This window comes from Poecilia reticulata, chromosome 19, assembly GCF_904066995.2.
Source record: "Poecilia reticulata chromosome 19, P_reticulata-male-v2, whole genome shotgun sequence".
Taxonomy (NCBI): domain Eukaryota; kingdom Metazoa; phylum Chordata; class Actinopteri; order Cyprinodontiformes; family Poeciliidae; genus Poecilia; species Poecilia reticulata.
In genome coordinates, this window is record NC_088848.1 from 15,603,174 (window position 1) to 15,628,048 (window position 24,875).

Here is a 24,875-nt window from a genome sequence, read left to right on the forward strand (position 1 = left end):
GTCTTTGGTCTTGGTCTTTGTTCTTGTTCTTTGTTCTTGTTCTTTGGTCTTTGTCTTTGGTCTTTGTTCTTTGGTTTTGCTCTTTGTCTTTGGTCTTGTCTTTGCCTTTGGTCTTTGTCTTTGTTCTTGTTCTTTGGTCTTTGTTCTTTGGTCTTTGGTCTTGTTCTTTGTCTTTGGTCTTTGGCTTTGGTCTTTGTCTTTGTTCTTGTTCTTTGGTCTTTGTTCTTTGGTCTTTGGTCTTGTTCTTTGTCTTTGGTCTTTGTCTTTGGTCTTTGTCTTTGTCTTTGTCTTTGTCTTTGGTCTTGGTCTTGGTCTTGGTCTTTGTTCTTGATCTTGATCTTTGGTCTTTGGTCTTTGTCTTTGGTTTTGTTCTTTGTTCTTGTTCTTTGTTCTTTGGTCTTGTTCTTTGTTCTTGTTCTTTGTTCTTTGTCTTTGGTCTTTGTCTTTGGTCTTGTTCTTTGGTCTTTGTTCTTTGGTCTTTGGTCTTTGTCTTTGGTCTTGTTCCTTGGTCTTTGGTCTTTGTCTTTGGTCTTGGTCTTTGGTCTTTGGTCTTTGTCTTGGTCTTTGGTCTTGGTCTTGGTCCTTTGGTCTTGTTCTTTGGTCTTTGTTCTTGTTCTTTGGTCTTTGTTCTTTGGTCTTTGTTCTTGGTCTGTGTCTTTGTCTTTGGTCTTGGTCTTTGGTCTTATTCTTTGTTCTTGTTCTTTGGTCTTTGTCTTTGTTCTTTGGTCTTTGTCTTTGGTCTTTGTCTTTGTCTTTGGTCTTTGTCTTTGGTCTTTGTCTTTGGGCTTGGTCTTTGGGCTTGGTCTTTCTTTGTCTTTGGTCTTGTTCTTTGGTCTTTGTTCTTGTTCTTTGGTCTTGGTCTTTGGTCTTGGTCTTTGTTCTTTGTTCTTTGTTCTTGTTCTTTGGTCTTTGTCTTTGGTCTTTGCTTTTGGTCTTTGCCTTTGGTCTTTGTCTTTGGTCTTTGTCTTTGTTCTTGTTCTTTGGTCTTTGTTCTTTGTTCTTTGGTCTTTGGTCTTGTTCTTTGTCTTTGGTCTTTGTCTTTGTCTTTGGTCTTTGTCTTTGGTCTTGGTCTTTGTTCTTGATCTTGATCTTGATCTTTGGTTTTTGGTCTTTGTCTTTGGTCTTGTTCTTTGTTCTTGTTCTTTGGTCTTTGTTCTTTGGTCTTGTTCTTTGTTCTTGTTCTTTGGTCTTTGTTCTTTGGTCTTTGGTCTTGTTCTTTGTCTTTGGTCTTTGTCCTTTGGTCTTGTTCTTTGGTCTTTGTTCTTGTTCTTTGGTCTTTGTCTTTGTTCTTTGGTCTTTGTCTTTGGTCTTTGTCTTTGTCTTTGTCTTTGGTCTTTGTCTTTGGGCTTGGTCTTTGGGCTTGGTCTTTGTCTTTGTCTTTGGTCTTGTTCTTTGGTCTTTGTTCTTGTTCTTTGGTCTTGGTCTTTGGTCTTGGTCTTTGTTCTTTGTTCTTTGTTCTTGTTCTTTGGTCTTTGCTTTTGGTCTTTGCCTTTGGTCTTTGTCTTTGGTCTTTGTCTTTGTTCTTGTTCTTTGGTCTTTGTTCTTTGTTCTTTGGTCTTTGGTCTTGTTCTTTGTCTTTGTTCTTTGTCTTTGTCTTTGGTCTTTGTCTTTGGTCTTGGTCTTGGTCTTGGTCTTTGTTCTTGATCTTGATCTTTGGTCTTTGGTCTTTGTCTTTGGTCTTGTTCTTTGTTCTTGTTCTTTGGTCTTTGTTCTTTGGTCTTGTTCTTTGTTCTTGTTCTTTGGTCTTTGTTCTTTGGTCTTTGGTCTTGTTCTTTGTCTTTGGTCTTTGTCCTTTGGTCTTGTTCTTTGGTCTTTGTTCTTGTTCTTTGGTCTTTGTCTTTGGTCTTTGTTCTTTGGTCTTGGTCTTTGTCCTTTGGTCGTTGTCTTGGTCTTTGGTCTTGTTCTTTGTCTTTGCTCTTGGTCTTTGTCCTTTGGTCTTTGTCTTTGGTCTTGGTCTTTGTCTTTTGGTCTTTGTCTTTGGTCTTGGTCTTTGTCCTTTGGTCTTGTTCTTTGGTCTTTGTTCTTGTTCTTTGGTCTTTGGTCTTTGTTCTTGGTCTTTGTCTTTGGTCTTTGTCTTTGGTCTTGGTCTTTGGTCTTGGTCTCTGGTCTTGTTCTTTGTTCTTCGGTCTTTGTCTTTGGTCTTTGTTCTTTGGTCTTTGGTCTTGGTCTTTGTCCTTTGGTCTTGTTCTTTGGTCTTTGTTCTTTGTTCTTTGGTCTTTGTCTTTGGTCTTTGTCTTTGGTCTTTGTCTTTGTCTTTGGTCTTGGTCTTTGTTCTTGTTCTTGTTTTTTGGTCTTTGGTCTTTGTTCTTGTTCTTGTTCTTGTTCTTTGGTCTTTGTTCTTTGGTTTTGGTCTTTGTCTTTGGTCTTTGTCTTTGCCTTTGGTCTTTGTCTTGGTCTTTGGTCTTGGTCTTGGTCTTGTTCCTTGGTCTTGTTCTTTGGTCTTTGTCTTTGGTCTTTGTCTTGGTCTTTGGTCTTGTTCTTTGGTCTTGTTCTTTGTCTTTGGTCTTTGGTCTTGGTCTTCATCTTTTTCTTTGGTCTTGTTCTTTGGTCTTGTTCTTTGGTCTTTGTCTTTGGTCTGTGTCTTGGTCTTTGGTCTTGTTCTTTGTCTTTGGTCTTGGTCTTGGTCTTTGTCCTTTGGTCTTGGTCTTGGTCTTTGTCCTTTGGTCTTGTTCTTTGGTCTTTGTTCTTGTTCTTTGGTCTTTGTCTTTGGTCTTGGTCTTGGTCTTTGGTCTTTGGTCTTGGTCTTGGTCTTTGGTCTTGTTCTTTGTTCTTTGTACTTTGTTCTTCTTTTTCTTGGTCTTGTTCTTTGGTCTTTGGTCTTTGTCTTTGGTCTTGTTCTTTGGTCTTTTTTCTTGTTCTTTTTCTTGGTCTTTGTTCTTGGTCTTGGTCTTGTTCTTGTTCTTGTTCTTGTTCTTGGTCTTTGGTCTTGGTCTTGGTCTTGGTCTTGGTCTTGTCTTTGGTCTTGGTTCTTGTCTATCTCGACAATGCCCCAATGGGCACAGCGAGGTTGCCGGATGATGAGGCAGAAGTGAGTAACCCATGGTGGACTGGTGATGGTGTTCTCCTGGAGGAGAGCTGGAAAAGATGATCCGGTCAGAGGAGTCCACAAGGAGATCAGCAGGGCTGATGAGAGTCAGTGGTGGAAAGAAAGGGCTGGCGGATCGAAGAGAGGCCAGGATGGGGGCAGCTGAAAGTCACAGGACAAACAACCATGCACACACACACACACACACACCACACACTTAGGGAGAATTTGGAGACGCCAATAAACTTGACAGTCATGCTTTTGGACTATGGGATGAAGCCGGAGTACCCGGAGAGAACCCATCACACACAAGGAGAACATGTAAACTTAATAATTAATTATCCATCCATTTTTGGTACACCCATGTCCTTGCTGGTGCCCGTCTTCAGCTAACGTTCCGGGCAAGAGGCGGGGTCACCCTGGACAGGTCGCCAGTCTGTCACAGGGTAACACAGAGATAGACAGGACAAACAACCATGCACACACACTCACACCTAGGGACAATTTAGAGAGACCAATTAACCTGTCAGGCATGTTTTTGGACTATGGGAGGAAGCCGGAGTACCCGGAGAGAACCCACACATGCACAGGGAGAACATACAAACTCCATGCAGAAAGACAGAGGCTTGGAATTGAACCTTTCTCCTCCTTTTTTGCAGAAAAACAGCGAGGCGTATCCGGGATTTCAGTTTCCACCGAAGAAACAATATAATCCCCAGGTAAGTGAATCAATTTCAGGGAATTAAACAGAGAAAACAACTAATAGGTGAATAAAACTTAACCTTTGACCCTCCACAGGTCATGCAAAAGAAGTGAAAGTGACAAACCATCCGTAAAATTGTATTTAGAACCTCCTCACCCTCTTACATGCCGAACCTTTAGAAACTGCATGATAACAAAAACCTCTGTCCAACCGTCCATTTTCCTCTGCTGTTTCTGGGTCATGGGGTAACAGCTTTAGAAAGGAGGTCCAGACTTCCCTCTCCCCAGCCACTTCTTCCAGCTCCTCGGGGGGAATCCCAAGGCGTTCCCAAGCCAGCCGAGAGACATAGTCCCTCCAGCGTGTCCTGGGTCTTCCTTGGGGCCTCCTCCCGGTGGGACGTGCCCGCAACACCTCATCAGGGAGGCGCCCAGGAGGCGTCCTTACCAGACGCCCGAGCCACCTCAACTGGGTCCTCTCAACTTGGAGAAGCAGCGGCTCTACTCTGAGTTGCTCCCGGTTGTTGAAGCTTCTCACCCTATTTCTAAGGGAGAGTCCAGACACCCTGCAGAGGAAACCCATTTCGGTCGCTTGTATCCGTGATCTCGTTCGTTTGGTCATGACCCAAAGCTCATGACCAAAGATGAGGTGGGAATGTAGATCGACTGGTAAATCGAGAGCTGTCTCTGTTTGTGACTCTGCTCTCTCTTCACCACTGCAGACCGGTACAGCGCCTGCTTCACAGCAGACACTGCCCCAATCCGCCTGTCGATCTCCTGCTCCCTTTTCCCCTCATTTGTGAACAAGATCTCCAGATACATAAACTCCTCCACTTGAGGCAGAAACCAGAGAGGAGACATTCCACGTCCCAAGAGCCAGGTTCTGCAACTGAAGATCAGGTCGATGGGAACCCCTCCCTCAAGCACCATCCAGATTCAGAAGAGGACAGGACAGTTTAGGACAGAAGTTTTGTACATACAATGAAAACTATGCCTGCAGCTGCCCCAAAACCCAGGCCAAAACCCAACCCGTTCACGAAGGACTCTCCACAATCTGTCAAAAAGTTCCACATACTCCAGCTTGCACGCTGCTGCTGTGGCACTTCTCGATTTAAATTTCGAAGAATCGCGTCCACCATTTCTTCTTCGTCTGACTCATTTAAATTGTAAGACTTTTTAATGGTCTTCATCAATTCTGCTATTTCTCCTAGCAACTCCTCTTGGGTCAAATTTCTTACCCTCCTCCTTTGAACTCTTATATAAAAATCCTCAATTTCGTCTCTCAGGTTGTTATCCATGTTTAAAATTTGAAACGTCTCTTCCAGTCTTTCTCCAGTGCTCGAATGAAAGGTCTTGGGAAAGTTCAAGTACTTAGAGACAGTTTTATGATGTCATAACAAAAGAGAATGATATTATGACATCACAGAGAGAGTGATGTCATAACTGACATACATTTGGATTTGCATATATTTATGCATTTGTGAGCGTCGCTACTTCACCCTGACGTTCCTTCCCTCGGTCGGGGGGGGGGGACGGGGGGGGGGGGGGGGGGGGGGGGGGCGCCGATCTATGTTTTCGCATCCACCTGAATAATGTGTAGTTGCGCCACTGTTTGTTGTAAATGACTTATACTCACAAAGAACGAGGTAATTAGTCAAAGTTTGTCGTTTATTGAACGTTCAAAAACTACAGCGGCTGTGATGAGCCAATGCAAAAGTAAAATAAGGTAAAACAACCCGAACAGCTGATCAACTCTAAACCACTCGCACCTTTTCACTCTCGGTCTCTGTCATCTAAGCACAGCACTAAGCATAGCAGGAGGTTGCTATAGCAACCTCCTGCGCTCCACAAGCCGACCCGAGATTATGTTAAAGACACAACATTCAGTCCGTTACAATATAAGGTTTGCAGGCTTGATATTTATTATTAATAAGCGCTCCCCCGAACACAGCGGTGGTTGATTAGTTCATTTTAAACTCCTGCTCTGCTCGTTATTTTGGTAATAAAACCGAAACGCACAGAATTGCGCAACACCTTGTTGACACAATAATCACTGAAATTATTGTTATTGTGTCATTAACTTGAATACGTTATGTTGATTTTTTGTTGTTCTTTAATAAAGTTATGAACGTTTTGATAAGGAGTCAGTGGAGAACGTGCTGCTCTCAGCGTCCTGGCGACGTTCAGTTTGTCTCCTGATGCCGAGATCGAGTCAAAACCTTCCGCGATCGACATGTTGCACCGCTGCTCTAGCAAAGCACGAACAGTTGAGAAACAATATGAAATGAGGAAAGAAAGCTATTTATTAACTGATTGTCTGTTTTAGATTGTTCTTGAAAAACTAATCAGTCACGGCTGATTAGTGGATGAACTCACAGCTGCACAGTGAACCCATTCATGTTTTACAGCAGACAGCCGCTCCTCTTGAGGGTACTGCGTACCCCCGCTAAATCTTTTAGGGGTACGCAGTACCCTGCCGTACCGCCTTACTTTCACCCCTGGTTACAGGAACATGTTGCCATGGCAACGCTTCCTACTTCCTATTTCAGATCCGGAAAACGGCTGGAACCAGCAACCTTGCTCCGGTTTCCTCAAACTACGACACAGGTTCTAAAGGTGGTACATATGTTATGTTAACTGTGATGGTAGAAGATAGAAGTAGCTATATTTTATAAATCTGAGCTTAGTGGTGATCCATTTCCAAAACGGAAAACCAGCAAGGTTTGCTGTAACCAGGCGAACTGCTTTTAGCAATACATGCCAATTATGAATTTATTTTTGTACTGTCAAATTATCTAAAATATGTGTTCAGTATTGACTAAAGTACTTTCAGAAGTATAAAATAATTTTTTTCTCTGCTTATCACCAAGGCAGCCATATTGGATTTTGAGGTTTAGATTGCTGAGGAAACTCCAGCTTTCCTCCTCTGAAACCTTTATTCTTCCCCAACTACAAACTTGGATATTTTAACTTTAAGTAAAAAAATGGACAATTTGAACACAATTTTCCTTTAGCTTTACAATCAAGTCTTATTTTATTTTGCTCTATCGCATAAAATAGTAAAGTTTGAGTAGTTTTGTAAAGAAATGAACATCAACCCAAAGGAGAAACTTAAAACAAGAACTGTGTCAAAGTGATTTATTATTTTTATTACCTGGTCAACATTTTCATCTTCATTCAAGGAAATCTCCAAAAACTTAACATACAATTTAAACCAGCAGATGAAAACAATATTCAACTCTGAAGGAAAAAAACAAACAAAAAAAATGAATCGAGATACATAAATACAAAACTGAACAAAAAGAAAAGCCATTGCACTTTAACTCCATAAATACAACTCAATGTTATTTCTCTCTGGCCCAAATCAGCCAAACAGTTACCAGAACCAATACGTTAAAATGTTTTCTGTTCTGGGTCACTATGTGCATTCACATCCACGTCACAAATCACATTCAGATTATTTTCATCCAACAGTTGAGGAAAACCACAGGTGTCTGTGTTTTAGTCAGATTATAATCCTTAGTGAAACAACCTAATTTCTGCTCCCAAAGAACCAACATGGAGACTAGTGTTTGCCAATAATATATCTGGGGTTTAGGATATGCCTTCAGTAATGACAGTGATGCTGAAGCTAAAAAAACCCATAAACATACATCAGGAAAAACTAAATTAGAAATCTATACTCATCGCAAAAGTATATGACGTAGCAACCCAAACTTGATTTAAAAATAATAAAATCAGATCTATATTATAAGGTTTAAAATCAAAGTGCCAGTTATTCCAAACTATAAAAATGCTCAGCTAGATTGTAATTATTCAGAGTGTGTGATGACAGCTTTTATGCAACTTATGAAGGGAGAGTCCAACCAGCAAACAAAATTTTGGTGGCTCGGTTTTCCTCAACGTTTTCCTCAATTTATCTTTGATTGTCTCGTGTTTAGTTTAGAAACCCTGCTGTAGGAGGTTCTGCTCTCCAAACTCGTGTTTCTAATGGGAGATTCTGACTGAATGCGTCCGATCGACTCAACCGTTTGACGTGAATGCAGCAGAGACCCTCCGGTCCACCGAACCCCGCCTCCTCTCTACCGTAGCTAAAAGACATTTACAGTATAGACAATGTATAAACACAATGGCCAGCCATGTACGAGGCACATATGACAAAACACCTTTGCTTAGGATATATAATACTAGTTTTTAAAAACATACACGTAATGTAAACCCCCGAAAACATTGATAGTAAAATATACAAAACTGATGGAGAGAGACTAACGGTTTCTGTTTTTGTGGCGTCGGTGATTTCTGCCGCGGCTTCGGCAGCTTGTCTTCACAGAGAGGCTACATGGGAGTATCAAAGTGCTTTAATCTCCTCTTCAATCCGTCCCCTCCCAGGTCTCTGCCCAGAACATTTCCTGTTTCTTTTATTTCCCATGTTTCCTCTGGATGCCGCCAACACGAACCCTCACGCCCGGCGCTACAGTTTGCTCAGCGATGCGACGGCGGAGACAAACCGGTGCTCTGTGACGGGACGTTGTGCAGCGTAACGAAGAGGAGAACAGACACGGCTTCGTTGTTCTCTTGGTATAAAAACAGGATTACTCGCTTCTCAAACCGGCCACCGTGTGGGATGATGGGAGAAGACAGACACCACCGAGCAAAACGAAGGAAATCGTTTCCTAAACAGGATTTCCCGAGTCACATACGGCTGTACAACGCATGAAGCCGACGGCCTGCGGTCCGAACATCAGGAGGAGGGAGAGGAGGAGGCGGCATTACGCGTTTCGCTTCTTTAGTTTTGTTGTTAAAGTTTCATATTTTGTCCAGCTCCAGTCCTGCTCCTTTAAAGAGAAAAGAAAAGAAATCAATGTCTCTATTTAAAAAAAAAAAAAACACAAACAGTTTGTAGATTAAATGGTTTCCTGGGGAGAGGTGATGAGTCGTAACTTCTCTTTTCATTTTGGATTAAAGGAGATTGAATCTAAAATCTAGAACAGGTCATTGTGACAGACTATTTTGGTCTTTATTGTAAAATTAGATTAACACCAAAAACTTTATTTCAGTAATTCAAAGCACAACCTGAAACTTATTTACAGTGTTGTGGGAAAATGTTTCATTTAAATCAACTTAACTTTAATAACCAGAGTAAATTAAAAAAAAAAGAAGATGTTTTTCAATTGATGATTTCATTTATTGAAATATAAAAGCTGTGCAACAAAGTGGATGACTGATCTATTTCTCCATGAATATTGTGCAAATGATCTGACTGATATAAAATGATTACAGCTCATAAATCCTCCTCTGAAAAAACACAAACTTTCCCTTTAAAACCTAAACTTCAAGGCTTAAGGATGCAGCATTTCTATGTTTTTAACCCTTTTTTGTGTTTACGTAATTAATTTTTGCATTTGTTTTATTGCTTGACACTCTTAGGTGAAACTTGATTCTTAAATCAATTAATTTTAAGTAAATTCATTTAATTTAATCAATAAATTAAATGAAATCTGCATAGATGACAGATGAAAACTCTCATAAAACAAAACGTTAACCATGAACTGACCACTATGCTCTTTGCTTGTTCGTCTGCGGCCTCCTGCATCAGATTGGTCAGCTGACTGAGGTACTTCTGGTTCTCCTGTAGCAGTCGAGGCGCTCCATCACTGAACGATGAACAAAAAACAACTAAATCAGCCTCAGTTTAGTCACATGAGACCCACAAAACAAACAACCCCAAAGAGAGAACAGCCGCCCGTCTGCTCACAGAAAGAGGCTTAAATTCCACATTTCTAACATTTTTGGTAAAATATTCTGGATGTTTGGGCATAAAGCACAGTTTGGGACGATCTTGAACAGAAATCAGGTTTTTCAGAAATGTTAAGTTGTTCATTAGTACATGGACTGATAACATTTGTTAATTACCTATTTAGCAACAGTTATCTTTTAAGATATAATTTACCATCCACAAATCTGGTAAATTATATTTTAAGTTTAGTTTAAAAGTTTATCAGATGTAATATTTCCTCGGTATTTATGCTCAAATTAAAATCTAGACCGCGAGATTAAAACATTTTAATGTTACATTTCTGAATGAATCAAAGTGTTTTTTTTGCCAACAGTTGTTTATCTTCATTTTGTCCAATCCTTCAAGATGCATTGCACTTTTTGTGGATCTTCCTCTTCTAACTTTGATTATAACTTAAATTTAACCATCTCAACTACTTAGAATGGAAAGCAAAGGTTTTAAATGTAGATTTGATTAAGATTATTCAAATAGAAATAAATATGCTCAGAAAAAGTCCAAAGCAGCACAGGTGTTTAACTTTGGCATCTTTTTGTTTGTGAGGCCCATAAAGGTTCAAGTTTTACTGCTGTCTTAGCTTTTTAGACCCAGTTTGAGAATTACAAGTGCAGATCTAACTAAACTTAAAGCTGCTTATCAAGTAAAACAAGTGATTTTTATTTAACTATGTGATCAAACATTAGATAACTGAAGTTTCACCAGATGTGTTTTGGTGCTGAGTGACTGAACGACCTGTCGTTGCGTCCGGGCAGGGAGGTCAGGGGATGAGGGGAGCTGACCGGCTGAGCCGACTGGGACCACTGGGAAACCTGCAGCAGGTGGGACGACTCAGGACTGGCTGCCATGGAGTTCCGAGACGAGTTCTGGGCCTGAGGAAACGACCCGTTTTACCAACAAAGCAACAACAAACATGAACACCCTCCATCAACAACACAGGCGGCCAAATATCTGTGTGACAGAAAAACAAAAAGCCGTTTGAACTCGACATTTCTTCTTTAAATGATCCCCATGCACAACTCCAAAGATCACTTTGTTTTCTCACTGGACAAGTTAAAAATCATTTTGCTAAGAATCTGAACTATTTAATGTTTTCTTTTCCCTTCTTTTTGAATTAGTTTGATCCAAAACCTTTATTCTTTTTGCCTGAGCTTGTTAAGAAATTGAAGAAAACAGTTAATCAAGGACAATGCATTGCTCTTACACATTTTTAACTGCCATATTTTCTTCTTTTGAAAGTCTCGGTTACTTGTGGGCCAACATTGAGCCCACAAAAGCAGCAAAATGAGTAAGAAACAGATCAGATGTCTTTGTAAAGTTTTTTTGCAAAGGGGAAAAGGCCCAGAGAAGAAACAGGAGAATGGATTTATCCCGAACCGGTAGGTGAGTCCCACATTACAAGCCGCTCTGCATAACATGCAGCGACCGACTGCTAATGAGGCAATGAAGCTTCAAGCTGCTTCGCCACGTAGAGACCAAGTAGGCTGTGGATATAAGCAACACTTCAGGTGTCATTGTCTCCATCATTCCCAGATGGGACCGTCTGGTTGCAGAGAAACAAGCTCAGGGCTCCCAGTAGTCATTATATATATTTAGTTATAATTTTCACGAAAGTAAAATGTTCGTTTATGTGGCGCTTCAGTTATTTTGAAGGGATATGTAAACGTTACCATAGCGACCAGAGTCAGAGCGTTTGGGCAGCGGTTGAGAGGAGATGAGTTGAGCTTGTCAGTCTTAAGTCTGGTTTAGATGGAAAGATTTAAGATTTGTCGGCCGATTCTCCAAACCTGTGACCACAGAGCTGATAAAAGTCCAACAGGTTCGATCGGTTCGTGTCTCCAAGGCAGGAGCAACACGAACTGATTCCAGTCACGAACATCCTGATTCCAGAGGATAATCCAGTAAAACCCCCAACATAGCGGGAATTTAGAATAACCAAACACGGATGACGATGTAGAAGTGTAGTGTGAAGTCATTTTAAGAGATAAAAGATGTAACATAAAGAAAAGGCGGTGGATAAAAGACGACGGGAGCAGCCGCTCTATTTGCTGCACTATGATTTGGAGGCGAATATGTTTTTTCATAGTTAACATTTTTAACTGAATAAACATAATAATGACCTTTAGATTTAATAATAAACATTTCCACATATGATCTCCGATATCCACCGGACTGGCTCATATGTCAGCTGTTTGGGATTCCCCTCTGTTCTGACGTCACCGCGCTTTCTGATTGGCTACCTGTCACATTCAGCAGGTTTCATTCTCGTTCCAAGTCAGGAAAAACCCCACAGTCTGCGATAAAAGGGCCAAGACAACCCAAATTGGGCATATTCAGTATTTAGCGGGAACACCAATTTGCAGAAGCCTCATCTGACTGTTCATCCCCCTCCCCCCTCTCCCAGGCCGCAACAAAATTTCCCAGTCTTGACCGGTCCGCGGTAATAAAAAGGTGAACCACTGATTTAGCACATGCTAGTAGCAACACGAAGGATCAGCACTTTTACTGTTACAGTTACCGTCTGGAAACTACCGTAATCAGTTCTGTTAAATCTAATCTTGGCAACTTTTTCTTTTTCAACCGTAATAAATGTAATATTCAATTGACCTGTTATGACTAAAATTTTGGGTGTCCGCCCCCCTCTGCTGCTGCTGCATCGTTGTGAAAAACCTGGGATATCTGCGGCTTATATGTGTATGTTTACTGGTTAAAAAAAAAACAACAACAAAAATAAAACCTTTGGGGTTGTGGCTCATAGTCCGATGCGGCTTATAGTTGGGAAAATATGGACTATAGTCCTTCCTGGATTTTTTCTGTGAAGAACCCAGAGAGGGTTATTTGGTTATTATTTATTTCATTAATAGTGTTATTTATTTCCTGACTTATTCTATGAAGAACCCAGAGAATGTTATTTAATTGTGCTTTCTGGAAAACAATACATTTTTACATTTAGGCAATCCCGCAATCGTCACACTTTTTCTGTTACAAACTGTCTCCGGCCCCCCACCAGAGAAGGGAAATGTCATGTGGCCCTCACAGGAAAAAGTTTGGGGACCTCTGCATTAGTCAAATCACTTAGATCACCTTTATTTCAAAATCTTGAACTATTGGGTTTGTCAGAATCAGAAATAGAAAATCATAGATTATATGAAGAGTCTTTAAATCAAAGTTCTGTCAACTTTGGTACCTTCATTTTGTTTGCAACATTTCTTAAGACTAGAACTTTTAGCAATAAGTTTGCCATCCTAAACCCAGTATCGTTAGTCCATAAGTAGTGTTATGGACTACTGTATAAGAAAGTGGAAAAACAAGAAGCATCTGGAAGAAACATTTGGAAGACCGGATGTGTTGAAGAACTGGACTGCACCTTTTCAAGGCTGAACCCAGAGAACCTTTTGTTCTGCCTCAACTGCAGCATTACTGCCACCCAGTGGATGACCATGGCTACTTCAGCTTGTTTTGTGTGACTGAACTCTGACCTTTCTGGCAGAAGATTTAGTGTTTTCATAGACCAGATCCTGTCAGACAAACAATCAGGTAGTTTTCTGAAGTGTCCCATCATTTCTACGCTGATGATATTCAGCTCCACTGATATTGTCGACCAAATGAATATTTAAAGTTCTCCTCTGATAAAATGTTTTAGTTGCAACAACGGCTCTGTGACATATTGCAGATAAACTCTGAGAATTATTGGTTCTGGAAACTCAACAGCAACAGGTTGGAGTTTTGTTTTCCTCAAAACACATTTTAAATCGTATAGAGCGCAGGAACCCAGACAGTGGAATAGTTTGCCTCCATTTTGAGTCAGTTGATTCTTTCTAAACGAAGTTGAAGGTCTCATTTATTCAGACTGGCTTTTCAGTCTTTAAATTTTCTTTTATGTTTGTTTTTATTGGAAAGCACTTTGTGGTTTTTCACTTGTCAGAGTTTCTACCAGAATCTACTCACACAAGCGATCTTGAGTAAATGCCAGAACTCTTTCTGCCTTTTGATCTGCATCTGCATCACGGTGTTGTCCGCGTCTTTGATGCTCTCCAGAGTTTTCTCGATCCGTGGAAACAAATCAATGATCTTCTGCTTGCTAGTCAGGATTTTGCTGTTCACACAAAATAAAGACTGATGTGACGCAGAGTAAAATGCAGTTGTGTTTTCCCTAAACAAGAAAACTATTATATGAATATTCACACAAAGTCTGTTAAAATAACCTGAGAAAATCTGGTGCTTGCTCCTACCTGAGGTGGGTGTACAGATCTTTGAGGACCTTGTCCTGGTTCTGGACGGTCTGGATGATGGCCTTCACCATTTCAGAGCTGTCGCTGGTGCCATCCGAGTCAGCAGCTGAGGAAAATCAAAAATGTAAATGAAATTTTAGTTAGGGAACATTAGTGTTTGTGGAAGGAAGCTAATCCCCACCTTTGCATGTCCTCTTCAGCTGCATGTAGAGGTCTATTGCCTTTCCTTCTCTGGAATAAAACAGATTTAAATGTTTAAAAACCTTCATTCTGGAGCTTTTTATCAGCTGAACCTTTAAACTGCTTCATGTTCAGCCTGAACCCTCACAGCTGCTCCATCTTGTCTCCTTGTCGCCGAGCGTATGGGCTCCTCTGAAGCTCCACGATCTCGGAGTGCAGAGCCATGATCTCGTCATCTAAATGGCTCACTTCTGCCACCTGCAGGAGAAAACCACCACAGACAGAAAGAGCCTTTAAATTAAAAACTAAACACATTTAAATAAAGTTTTGTTTGTTTTATTCCATTACCTGTGCAAAGGTAGCAGCTCTTTCTTCATTTTCCTGCCAGGCTTTCAGCATCTTCTCAGACGCTTTGGACAAACACAGGGCACTAATCAACACACACCAGCAGAGTGATTCAGCTCCAAGATGAGAACAATGCAGCCGCCACAGGAAACTCACATATCCCATAGTGCATCTGGTCGCTGTACTTCTCCAGGTCATACTGGATGCTGCTCTTGAAGAAATCCAGCTTGGCCCTGAGCTGCTGAGAGAAGCCGAACATGCTGTTTTTACACCTGGTCAGGTTGGTGTTGTAGCGCAGGAGGCTCAGCCTGCAGGAAGAAACACAGAGGGTTTGTTTAAAGAGAAGAAGCACCAACGTACAGAGACACGCACCTATAGGTATTCAGCTGTTTAGAACAACTACTGCAGAAAAATGCTTCATTTTATGCTTAAAAAATATATATATTGAGAAACAAATCCTGAAATTGACTTCCAAATAAAATTTTAAATTTTCTTTTGATCTGGAAAAATAATACTTATTTTCCCTTTGCCCAGTCGTCTCCCATATCCTGGAAAATCCCCGACTCCCTTCCTGCCACAGTTCTTCCTTACACTAAACTTTCCATCAGTATGGTTGGATTCAACACTCTGAACAATCCAGGTTTTTAATAATAACCTTTTGTAGCCTCCCCTCCTCGTGGACGGAGTCAATATCCGTCAAGTCAGCAGTCTCTCATAACCGTTTGAAATAATATCTTACTTGTTTTTGTTTGGTTTTATGTGAGGTAATTTCACTTATATAAGCACATTTTCAGCAACAAGGCAATCCAACGTGCTTTACATGAATTAGAAAGAAATGCAACAAACCAAATGAAAGAGAAAAAATAAAAACAAAATGTTTAAGAATAAGTAGACAGTGGTTTATAAACTGAAAGGGGTTTTTCTGGATTCTTGTTCTGATAATGTTGATCAAAGGTAATGAGTCGTTTTCTCTAGATAAACTAATAAAGTGAATACAGAGGAATAGGTACACCAGGAGTTTCTCTAAATAATAGGTTTAATATGTTTTAAGCCATAATCATTAAAACAAAGGCTTGAAATAAATCACTGTGTGTAATATATCTACATGAGTTTTACCTTTAAAAAAATAAATTAGCAAAATTAATCGCCTCCTTCATTTTATTACATTATTAATCTCTGGTAATTGTAATCAGTACTTGGTGCTACAACCAGAACCAATAGTTTCTTTCTTCTACCAAGTGTAAACCTGGTTCCTGGAGGCAAAGGTGGCCGCCAGCAGCTGAATAACGACTCACATGGCAGCTCTCTGGCCTTGGAAGAGTCTGCTGTAGTCGTCTTTCAGACCACAGATGTAGTTCACCGCTTCACCCCAAACTTTCTTCAACTCAACCAGAGGCAGCGACTTCTTCGAATCTTGGACTAGAAATAAATTTAAAAAAAACACACTTGGTCTCAATCAGCTCCATTTAGTTTTTTTTCATGAAGCAGCACAGCTACTTAAAGGCAACTCACCGATGTTGTTGACTCTGTCAGGCAGGTGTCTGGCGTTGAGGGGACCAGAGTAGTTGGTGATGCTCTTATCAAACAAGTACACAATGTACTCGTCCCACCCTCGCTACACAGCAGGAGAAAAGGACAAAGTATTAAACAAACCACGTTAATGAAGCCACTGTGATAATAAAATAAATATTTACCTCTATATTTTAATTGGAAAGCGTAAATATCTAATTTAAAAGAAGGCAATATAATAAATAAATGCAGTCTAATGTAGTGATGCAGAACTAAGTTAAGGAATAAAGTAGATATTAGACTTAAGCAATAACTTAATTTGTTCTCTTCTCGAGCTACAGAAGTCACTTCAGTTGTTATTGTCGATGCCGTCATAGAACCATATGCTGAAGGTCTGTACTGACCAATCAGCCGTCTGTCACACGGCTAAGGCTTTGTCCTGCTAACCAACGCACCATTCCGTCCAATGGGACGCACTGGTTGGCCGGCTTCCTGGGGTCCAGAGAGACGCCTGTCTCCTGCAGCAGCTCCTGGTTGACGACTTCGATTTTGGTTTCGGCCTCGATGCGCATCTGCAGACTGTGAAGACTCTCATCTGGACTCAGTTTGAAGGAAAGGACCTGAGCTGTGGTCATATTCAGGATGTGGACGACCTGAAAACCAGAGAACAGAAGATTAACAGCAGTGTAGCGAACAGCCAGGACACACAGAGCACCCAGAGTTTGGATCGTCACGCTATTAAAATTTCAAACTCAAGACAAGAAAAATTACGGCAAGGCAACATTTTTAAGTCTCAGGCTTCTTTCTGAATAATTACTTACATTCTGGCAATATTTCAGCTTCCTTTAGTTAAGTAGTGGAGAATTCAGTCCTCACTGGTTAAAACACATAATTTAAAAATGAAACTTCCCTGTTTGGCCAAAATATAATATTAATAAAGGCACAGTCTCTTATTCTATTTTAAATATATTTTACATCGGTTTGAATCTTAACCTTGAACTTGCTGGTACATTTCTATTCTACTCTCTTTCCTCTTTATTAAAGTTTGTATCTTTACAAACTTTCATAACTTGATGGTACATTTCTATTCTACTCTCTTTCCTCTTTATTAAAGTTTGTATCTATAAATTAGTTATGGAATTATTTTGTTATAACCGCTTCTCTTTAGCGTGCGCTTGCATTTCAATGTTGATACAAATAAATTTCACTTCTGACTGTTTTAAGTTGCTTCCAAACATTAAAGTTGTAGAGTTAGCTTCTAGCATTAGCGCAGCTAGCATGTGGCATTCTTCAGCATCCCTCCCCCTCCCCCTCGTGTCTGAAACTATTGCCTCATAGCAATAGTTTGTTAGCTTTGTCGGTTAATATGTTTTTTTCCCCAGCTGTACTCGCCATGACAGCAGAGCTCAAACCATGGAAACAGCAACATGTTGGGAAGAGGCCGAGTGTAGCAAATGTAACCAAATTAGTATTTTTGAACAATTATTTTTATTCTAGTCTCAATTACATGGAGATATTGATTATTTTTGACAACCATAACAACATTTATACAAATCCGCTTCTGAGGTTTTCATTAATGACCCACAGCATAAAGTTGCTGTTATAATTACAACCATTATGCTAACCAGGTCTTTTGGTAACTCACACTCATGTTCAGCAGGTCATCCAGCATCTCAAAGCACATGGGTCTTTTTGAGGCGCGCTGCACTGGACCGCCTCTCTGCTCCTGGTTCCACTTCAGCATCAGCTGCAGGACGTTTTCCAGCGGTTCCACCAGCGTCCTGCGTCACATGGGGAGAAACATACACTGAAAGCAACACATCAAAAACTGCATCTTGCAGAGAACAGCACTTCCAGTGCCGACATTGTTACTATTGTTTTCTTTTAGCACGCTAACCTGCTGAGGTTGTTTGGTTGAGCAAGATGTGTTGAGAACTTGACTTCACCGTTAGAATCTTCTACGGCCATGATGTCTTTTGGACCTTTATTCTTCACTATGCCAGCCCTGCAAAGCAAGAAAAAAACGCCACCTGATCAGTTACAGAGGAGGAAAAGAGTTGATTTTAATTTTATCTTTCATGCCTCTAAAGGTGAAAACGATAAGCCCTTAAACTGAAGAGTTCTCAGTTTACAACTCTCAAGGAAAAGTCGAATCTACCTTCTTTACATTAAACTACACAGATCCATTTGTCCAAATCCAGTTTAGCCAGAATCTAATTGGATTTGGATCCTTACAGTCTTTGGTGTGACGGTGTGGATTAATCAAATCTTACAATTCTTTCCATTTTAATTTGCGAATCTAAGTCACGATGCCAGATCGGGCCAACAAATTCATTTTAATTACAGTCTGACGATCGATGAGGCGATCTTACCACTGCACAGGTTGCCAGTTGTGCAGAAAGGGACGGAAACCGCAGCAGCATTCAAAAACCATCGTTCCAAAGCTCCAGAAGTCCACAGCGACCGTGTATGGCTTGTTGTCAAACAGCTCAGGAGCCTGCAGAGGAAGAGGAGCTGGTTTCAGCAAACTGTTACACCAATGACTCTGTGGTTTGATTCTTAGTGAATCTGTCAGCATCATTAAAGGAGAAAACATGGAAACTTAGAACAAAATTCATCAAATGAAGCAAATGTGTCACAGATTAGCACATATTTAGGTGTTCACCAGGTACTGAAGAGTTCCCACGAAGGAAGTGCACAAACTGCCCTGGTCCAGATCTTTGGCATAACCCAAGTCAATGATTTTATGAACCACCTGCAAAAGATGCAGATATGATACAGTCATGCCAAAACTTAGAGAAAGAGCCAAGATTAGAGCAGACATGCGGTACTTTACCTTTCCACCGCAGTCCTGGAGAACGATGTTTTCTGGTTTCAGGTCCCTGTGTATGATCTTGTTTTCGTGCAGATACTGAATGCCACTTCCTGGACCAGAGGTTGGCAATTAAATTCAGTGAGGAGGTTTTAAAAATACATCCCGAAATGCAAAGGGTGCAAACAGTAAGAGGACGTACCGACGTCATGGAGTAATGAAAGCACTTCACTTTCTTTCAGACCGCAGCAGTTTTCAGGTTTGCTCAGCACCTGTGGTCGGTTAACAACACAACACAAAGTACGTCAGGAGAGGATTATCCTCTCAATGGAACATGATGCACAAATGTTTTAATGGAAGTGTATTTAGAAGACGGTAAAGAAATGAATTAGCCAAGTAATTATTCAAATTGGGTTGGCGTTTCACTCTAAAGTAAAGCTCCTTGTAGATTATAGTTCTGATCCATAATGAAACCATTATTTCTCCCTTCATATCAAACAACATAAAGGTCTTGCAACTGGGTTTGCAGAATACAGAGATCCTGAATAATACATGAAAAATCCAGGCTTTTCAAGACTCAATTTCCCAGAGTTCTCAGTCCTTCACATTAAGGTAAAAAAAAAAAAGTCTGCTGTGAATTTCAGGATTTCTCTCAGTGTTTTATAAGCCTGGCGGGCCACCAGGCTTTACTTGTGCCCCCAACAGGCTAAGCATTACTTTTTTATTTAAGTATTTTTTAAATGTTTGCATTTTTTAAGACTTTATAGTTGGTGTTCAGGTATTAATCTTCCAATAACACATAACTATCAAGTGATATTTTCAAAATTCCTGTCAACTTTAAACATTTTTTAACTCAAAAACATGACAGGCCGCTGGATGAATGACTGCACCCAACCACCAGGCTTAGCAAATTTTCTGTGGGAAACCTTGAATTTATTGCAGATATTTCTACGAAGGGCAAGAATTTGAATTGGTAACTCGTGAAAACCAGTAAAACAAGGTATGGAAGGACATGAAGGATGGAAAGAATGAATGGATGCATAGAAATAAGCAAAAGAAGGAAGCTGACAATAAATGAACGGCACAAAGAAGGAAGAAATCCAAACTTTGATTAAAAGCAACAAGATGTAAGACACAAAATTTAGACAACAGGTTGAGGGAATCAACGATTTTTTACTTTTCCATAATATTCCTTGAAAATCCTGAAATGAGATCCCATACTTTTCTGTAAGAAAACCTAAGAACAGAAGAAGTGTGGTTTAATGGGCAGCCCTAGTGTGCGAAAGATGTGTGGGATTTTCCCCAGGGGAATCCCCCACACAGCACTGAGGTCTGTGTGGATCCACATGCAGGCTGCTGACCAAACCCACTGACTGCTTTAAACACAAAGCTGCTGTGCCGCATCCTCAGCCTGTTATCATCTGCATCTGAATCTGCTGATCAACATATTTCTCAGAACAGACAGACTCAGGAAGAGATTTTCACTCGCTGCACGGGGAGACTTGTGGTTTTGGTTTTGCTTTTCGCTAAGTCTAGTGCCACAGATTACAGGTTTATAAAAACCTCCAGAGGTTTTCACGTGTCTGGACGCTTCAGCTAAAACAGGATAAAATAAGCAACCTGTCACTAAAAGGTAAGGCATAACAATTGTTCAAGACTTTTGTGTCTCGCAATTTTTAACCAACACATCTGAAACTTTCTGCCACTGCTGACATGTTGGTGTGAAGCTAAAGAGCCTTTTCATAAAGATCAATTTATCAAATTTAATGTAAAAAAAAAAAAAAAAAAAAAGCATAAAATTGCTTGGATTCAATAAACTAACTGCACCATTGCTCTGTGATGCTTAAATATGACAGAAATGTACTGAAAGACCAGCTGATGACTGGAGTAAATGCATTTTACACCTTGATCGACGTTCAGCTGGTCAAAAAAATAAATAAAATCCCCCAAATAATTAGAACTAGACAATAAATCAATAACAATAGAAAATCAGGAAGAAAATTAGATAGTTTCAAGATTAAATTAATTTATTATGCACTGATTATGATCCATTTTCTACAGAGAGGAGAAAATGCGCCGTTCTGATGCATTAAAGGGTTTAGATGGGAACTAAAGTGAAACAAATTAAGATTATCCTCTTAATCTCAAATGTGTTTGTGTGTCACACCTTTTTCTTCCGAAGCATATTTAAGCATTTCCTCTAAACAATCCTCTGTCATATCCTCATACTTTCCTTTTTAATTGTGCAAACAAACAGGCTAAACTTTCTGCTCACCTATTTTAAGATTAGTAAAGACTCTGCGTGTTTAAATCTGCCCTGGTGTTCAGCAGTGAATCGCTTCGTCATTTTCCTTTCTTGTGAATTAAATAAAACGTAACACTAATTAAACAAGAGAAAAACAATGCTTCCTGTTACTTGAGAGAGGCTGGAAGTTTAAAAGAAACAGAAAATTAAATATGTATATGATTAACACTACTTATGCATCAAAACAGGTGCAATTAAAACAACCGTCATCATCCACCAGATTTTAAGTATTTAGTTTAATCTCCTAAAAATACTTTTACTGACGTAGAAATCTAGTTTTCCTTACAAAAAATGCTGAAATGTTGATCTTTTGTTTTCTTATTCTTCTTTTGATTTGAAACCTAAATTTTGATAAATCTGCTGCAAAAAGAAAAAAAGAATTTGTCTCGTAACTTAATTTTTTTTCTAACTCAAAACAAACAAACAAAATCGCAAAACAAATATGGGATTATTAATATGCATATATAACTACTACGAGTTGTTTGGGTCCTTTTTCCCCCTTTACTGTGATGGAACAATGTCTTAACATGTTTCTAGTTTACATCATAAACTGTCTGAACATCAACTTGTGGTGAAAGTCACAAAAAAAGACAAGTAGAAGTAAATACATCTCACATTTCTCAGGTCTCCTTTGGAGCAGTACTCCATGGCCAGGAGGGGAAGCTCGTTTAAGGCGATGGCATTGATGTCCTCTGGGACTTCCTTTGCAGTCACAACATTATTATGATGCAGCCTGAGTGAGAGAGACGACGCATAGACCATCTGTAACTTCATCTTCATCTGAATGTCATCAGATCACTTTAAATAATCATGCTGAGTACTAGACAGCTTCAGATAACGAAGACGAGACATTAAAAATGACTTACTTTTTCATAATCTGTATTTCTCTGCACCATCTGTCCCTGTTCCTTGGTGTGAGGTCCAGACGGCACATTTTCACTGCTATTTTTTCATTTGTTTCCTAAAAAAAATAATAAAAAAAATAAAAACAGATCATAGAGAAACACTGTGTCACTTGGTGTCTTAAACTTTATCAGCAGAGGGATCTGGGGAGGATTCACTGCCTTGAGAAAGGAAACATTTTCCAGCTCATGATGAAGTTAGCATTACTTTCTGTAACAGAAACCAAAACAACAACCGAGGAGATTATTTCAATTTCAGCATTTGATCTTCTTTTGGTAAACACAACATTACTGAGGATCTGATTAACAAGAAGTGAGGTTCAGCAATCCAAGAAGGGTTTTCTGATGTTTGCCCATAGGCAACCTTTAACTGGAGCCAGATGTTTGTAGAGAAGATACAAAGGATGATAGTGTTATGGTTCAGTGAAAGCAGCCGTTGGTAATAGGAGAAAATATGGGACAACAACGACATTAGGAATATTAGACATTTCTCCAAAATAAATAGAAACTACAAGATGAAACTGACACTGTTTTTCTCCTACATGTGATAACAATATCCTACATTTTCCACATTTCTGGTTTTAGGAATATAATTCAAGACAGAATCATTTTACTCATTCGGAAACATCCAGGCCAGGCTAAAATAATCTAAAATCCTGTGGGAGGATGTGTTGATCGGATGAAACCACCGTCACTTTTTCTTGAATTTCTTTCCCACCATCCCTAAAAGTACAGGCTGCCCAAAAACCAAAACTAAGGAGACCACACCCACAGTGAATTACTTGGGGTTGCTTTTCTTCAGATGGAAGTGCTTTCACTTTTCTAAACCAGCCTTGAGAGCTAGGGGAAGGCAACACAGACTGAAAGTGTTACAACAATATTTTGGGGTACTATTGTGATAACGATAAAAGTGACATTACAAACCACAAATTACTTATTTTCTTGGTAACTGCAGGGCTGTGACTGCATGATGTAGCAATTTTAGCCCCACAAACACAAACGGTACTCTTGAGAAACACACCAAATTGTAATGCTTCTTTAGGACAACAGGGTTTCCTCCAGAAAACTTGCTAAGCCCAGTGGTGAGGCGCTAGGGCAGTCATGCTTTTGAGTTAAAACATTTTCAACATTGACAGGAAATTTGAAATTATGACTTCATAATTATGTGTTACTAGAAGATTAATGCCTTGAATTCCAAATATAAAGTCTTAAAAAATGCAAATATTTTTTTAAAAACTAAAATAAATAAGCAATGCTTAGACTGGTGGGGGCCCAAGTAAAACCTGGTGGCCCGCCAGGCTTAGAATGCACTGGGGGAAACCCTGGACACCAGCTTACTGTGACTTCATTTAATCATATTTTCAAAGTCATTGACATATAATGATAAAGTCATTGAATTAACAGAAAATACTGAAACTATAACAATCCAGATAATACGGACAGTTTTGGGATGAATTTATCGTGACAACGATAAATCAAAATTCTTATATTTATCTCGATATATGACAATATGATAAATAATGAAGCAGGATTTATTTTCCAGAATCACAGTGAATCCAAGTATAGATGTGATATATGATGGGAATAGACATCAGTTTCCTACCAAAAATGAGTGAAAGCAGGTTTTATTAGTTATTTTTTCTATACCTCGTCTCAAAAATCCCGTTCATGTAGTAAATCATTTTGAACCATATATAATTCACATTAAAAGAAGGAAAACGTTTTAAAATGTGGCCTAATTTTTTACTTCACAACCACTTGGCATTTTAACAGTGGCACTTATATTTTTCCTGAGTAGCTGCATAAAAGGAAATTAAAATTAAAGTCTAAAATATTGACTTTATAAGGAGTCAGTTAAGGTGATGATGACACTCACAGACTGCTGGAAGAGGTAAACATGGGCAAAGCCTCCAATCCCCAGCCTCTCTTTCAGCTCCCAGTCCCCGAAGGACTGGGTCTGCTTGAAGGGAGCTTTCTCCATTGTTGTGGGGAGAGCTGCAACAAGCATAAACAACAATGGAGCAATGACAACAACAAACTTTGAGGTTACGAGGATTACAACAGCCCTGGCAGTTTACACCTAGCTAAACAAAGCTACCAAACACAAGGACAGCGCTACTCTGTGAAACGTTTTCCTGTCGTAGCAACAATAATATCAAATAGGACTTGTGTGTCGATGTAGCAACAATAATATTTCTATTTTTAGACAAAAAAGAAATGTAGGACAACGGGTATAAATTCCCCTTGACAGGCGACATTAGCTAACCAGCGAGCAGCTAGCTAGCAGAGCAACAGAATCCCAGTGAACACCAGGAAATAGCCGGAGCCCGTAACTAGCTCTCTCTGACATTAGAATCGAAAGCTCCGAGGCCCGTAAAAACCGCTTTACTAAATTTTACATACCGAACATCGCTTTGAGACTCACCTCTGGTTCCTACGACAGAGTCATGAGCCCGCAGGGGGAAGAAATATTTCAGTGTCTACCTGTGTTCAGGTCGCTGCAGCGCATCAACGCTCTGTGGACTTTCCCAACACAGGCTCTGGCTGTGCTACGACAAAACCAAGCCGCGTTGCGTTCAAAGACACCTCGGTCAGCGTAACACGAGCCCGGCTCTGCTACTAGAATACCAAGCAGTGTTGCGTTCAGTGACACCTCAGCTAGCGGTGAGGTGAAACGCCAAAAATCTGTACGCCTACTTTTCCAAAACATTTTATTCTGTCTACATTATGTTTCAAATTCAGCATAATTTATTTCATGGGGCATGTAAAAAATTCAAAAGATTTAACATATACCAGTTTAAATGTTTAAAGTGTTATAAAATAAATTGTTGATGTATTTTCTCATCTGCATACCGACTGTAGGCTGAACAATTCTTTGAAATAAAAGTTATCATTTTGTTTTGAACTTTACATCTTGATAAATGTAAAGTTAATTTTAAGTTCCAACTATTATTAAATGTACTGCATCAAATAACGTAGTTACAGAAAATATATATATATATTTTTTACAATTTCCACACATTTACAAAATATAGTCAGATTCATGCTATGCATTTCTAAAGAATATGTAAATTA

General features: G+C 39.7%; 1 protein-coding gene across 2 annotated transcripts; it reads right to left on the reverse strand.

Moving 5' to 3' along the window:
• Positions 1–6,848: 6,848 nt before the first annotated feature.
• On the reverse strand, positions 6,849–24,390 carry chuk (component of inhibitor of nuclear factor kappa B kinase complex). 2 transcript variants are annotated; one of them, XM_008437477.3, is made up of 22 exons: positions 24,285–24,390; positions 23,677–23,795; positions 21,765–21,859; positions 21,514–21,631; positions 18,796–18,865; positions 18,618–18,706; positions 18,447–18,536; positions 18,154–18,278; positions 17,679–17,786; positions 17,427–17,562; positions 16,237–16,434; positions 15,785–15,887; positions 15,568–15,691; positions 14,429–14,580; positions 14,276–14,337; positions 14,076–14,185; positions 13,929–13,978; positions 13,748–13,853; positions 13,464–13,611; positions 10,251–10,387; positions 9,279–9,378; positions 6,849–8,559 (listed from the first exon to the last, which is right to left on the reverse strand). In XM_008437477.3, the coding sequence occupies exons 1-22, from the start codon at positions 24,307–24,309 to the stop codon at positions 8,494–8,496; spliced, it is 2,331 nt and encodes a 776-aa protein (XP_008435699.1). In that variant the 5' UTR covers positions 24,310–24,390; the 3' UTR covers positions 6,849–8,493. The 2 variants fall into 2 exon arrangements, with proteins under 2 accessions (XP_008435699.1, XP_008435700.1); XM_008437478.3 differs by having other exon boundaries at positions 24,226–24,380.
• Positions 24,391–24,875: the final 485 nt, after the last annotated feature.

Bases quoted from the DNA above. Each gene is read 5' to 3' on its own strand.
- chuk (XM_008437477.3), bottom strand. From the start codon at position 24,309: ATGCGCTGCAGCGACCTGAACACAG. The intron at 21,632-21,764 runs GTAAGTCATTTT...TCTCTCACTCAG, and splicing joins GAAATACAGATTATGAAAAA to GCTGCATCATAATAATGTTG. The intron at 15,888-16,236 runs GTGCGTTGGTTA...CCTGCTGTGTAG, and splicing joins GCGTCCCATTGGACGGAATG to CGAGGGTGGGACGAGTACAT.